General features: G+C 39.9%; 1 protein-coding gene across 1 annotated transcript in view; it reads left to right on the forward strand.

Annotated features, from left to right (window-relative positions):
- The window catches only part of LOC103747903 (olfactory receptor 12D2-like), a 4,097-nt gene extending 2,844 nt beyond the window's left edge, over positions 1-1,253 (forward strand). Inside the window, exon 2 of the mRNA XM_008850465.1 lies at positions 320-1,253. Within this exon, the coding sequence (XP_008848687.1) occupies positions 320-1,253 (934 nt within the window). The remainder of the gene's footprint in view (positions 1-319) is intronic.
- The last annotated feature ends 710 nt before the right edge of the window (positions 1,254-1,963 follow it).

Here is a 1,963-nt window from a genome sequence, read left to right on the forward strand (position 1 = left end):
TTTTAAAAGCTGTCCTCCATTACAGTTAAGATGAAAATAGGGTTTGATGAAAGTGTAGAGAATATGGTAGACTGGTGACCAGATCAGAATCCTTAAAAGAAAGTTAAGGATAATGTAATAAATTAAAAGATGCTTGATCACTATCCAGAATAAATACTTAAGCTTCTTGATTAATGCAATAATGGGCAAATACTAGAACAAAGTTGAGATGGCTTATGGAAAAAATACTGTCATATATTTTAGTCTGGGCTAGAATTCATGGCCAGAAAGAATGATCAACATGAGTTACTGTTCTGAAATTACTGTCTTTTTCTTTAAGTTTAAGTTTGTCTAATCAAACCTCAGTCACTGAATTTCTCCTCCTGGGAGTGACAGACTCATGGGAATTGAACCCTCTTCTCTTTTTCGTGTTCCTCACCATCTACCTTGTCAGTGTGGTTGGGAATGGAGCCATCCTGATGGTCGTCATCTCAGGTCCGAGACTCCACTCACCTATGTATTTCTTCCTGGGAAACCTGGCGTGTCTAGACATCTGCTTCTCCACCATGACTGTGCCAAAGATGTTGGAGAACTTGCTCTCCACAAGCAAAGCAATTTCCTTTTTGGGATGCATAACTCTGCTTCATTTCTTCCACTTCCTGGGTAGCACAGAGGCCCTGCTGCTGGCGGTGATGGTGTTTGACTGCTTTGTGGCTATCTGCAAACCACTCCACTACCCTGTCATCATGAGTCATCAGGTCTGTATCCTGATGGCCATTGCCATCTGGACCATTGGCTTCTTCCATGCCCTTCTTCACTCTGTAATGACGTCGCGTTTGAACTTCTGTGGGCCTGGCCATATCCATCACTTCTTCTGTGATGCGAAGCCATTGCTGGAGTTGACCTGTGGGAACACTGAGGTCAACTTATGGCAGCTCAATTCAGTCACAGGGACCATCACAATCAGTACTTTCCTTCAGATTTTTCTATCCTATTTCTATGTCATCACCTATCTCTTCCTCAAGACCCATTCTTGCAGCATGCTCCACAAAGCACTGTCCACCTGTGCCTCTCACTTTATGGTTGTTATTCTTTTATACACTCCTGTTCTCTTCATCTACATCTGTCCTCCTTCAGCAAGCTCCCTGGACCAGGATAGGATCATTGCCATCATGTACAGTGCGGTCACTCCTGTTCTCAACCCACTTATCTACACCTTGAGAAACAAGGACGTGAGGGGTGCCTTAAGTAGGAAGTTCAGAAGATGGGTCTGACTTGAACTCTTCTGAGACATAATCGTCCAATGAGAAAGTTGAATAACATATTTCTACAATTTTTAAGATATATTCTTATATATGTGTTTTAGAGTAAATTGAATAATGGAAAAATTTATAGAGGAATATGCTCTAGTTGTAATAAAATATTTTTGCATATAATACAGTAGAAACTTGAATCTGTGGGGCTCTAGTAGCAGAATCCTGTTCCTGATTTCATTTTTAGCATTTTAGTTAATAACTTTGACTTGTGACCTAATGTATTCTTGTATATAACCAGAAATAGAAATATGTGTGCAATACACATGTATGGACAGACAGTCCTGAGGCTTATTCTTCTGTCAACACATATCAGTTGGAGGAATAAGATCATGCCTTCACATTTTGAGGAATTTTATTTATAACTATGGGTACTTAATTAACAAACAGCTGTCTTAGATCCTGGGACCTGTGTCTTTCCAACAAGCCAATTTATTTTAAAATTCAGATGGCTTTTATACATCCCAAGAACCAGCAGTCATGTGGGATACGGCAGTCACATACAAAGATTTAGGGTACAAAGAAACAGGACATTTAGTCTGTTAGTTGGCGCCAGAAGGACTCTTAAACTTTTACTCAAGGTTATCAATGCCCATCCAGTAATTTATTGACCACAATGTTTTCTTTCTTAGCGCTAAAAGCATGGTGAACTTTTAGCTTTTAGCTCAGGA

The sequence above is a fragment of the Nannospalax galili genome, unplaced genomic scaffold (assembly GCF_000622305.1).
Source record: "Nannospalax galili isolate Female #2095 unplaced genomic scaffold, S.galili_v1.0 scaffold1105, whole genome shotgun sequence".
NCBI classification, from domain to species: Eukaryota; Metazoa; Chordata; class Mammalia; order Rodentia; family Spalacidae; genus Nannospalax; species Nannospalax galili.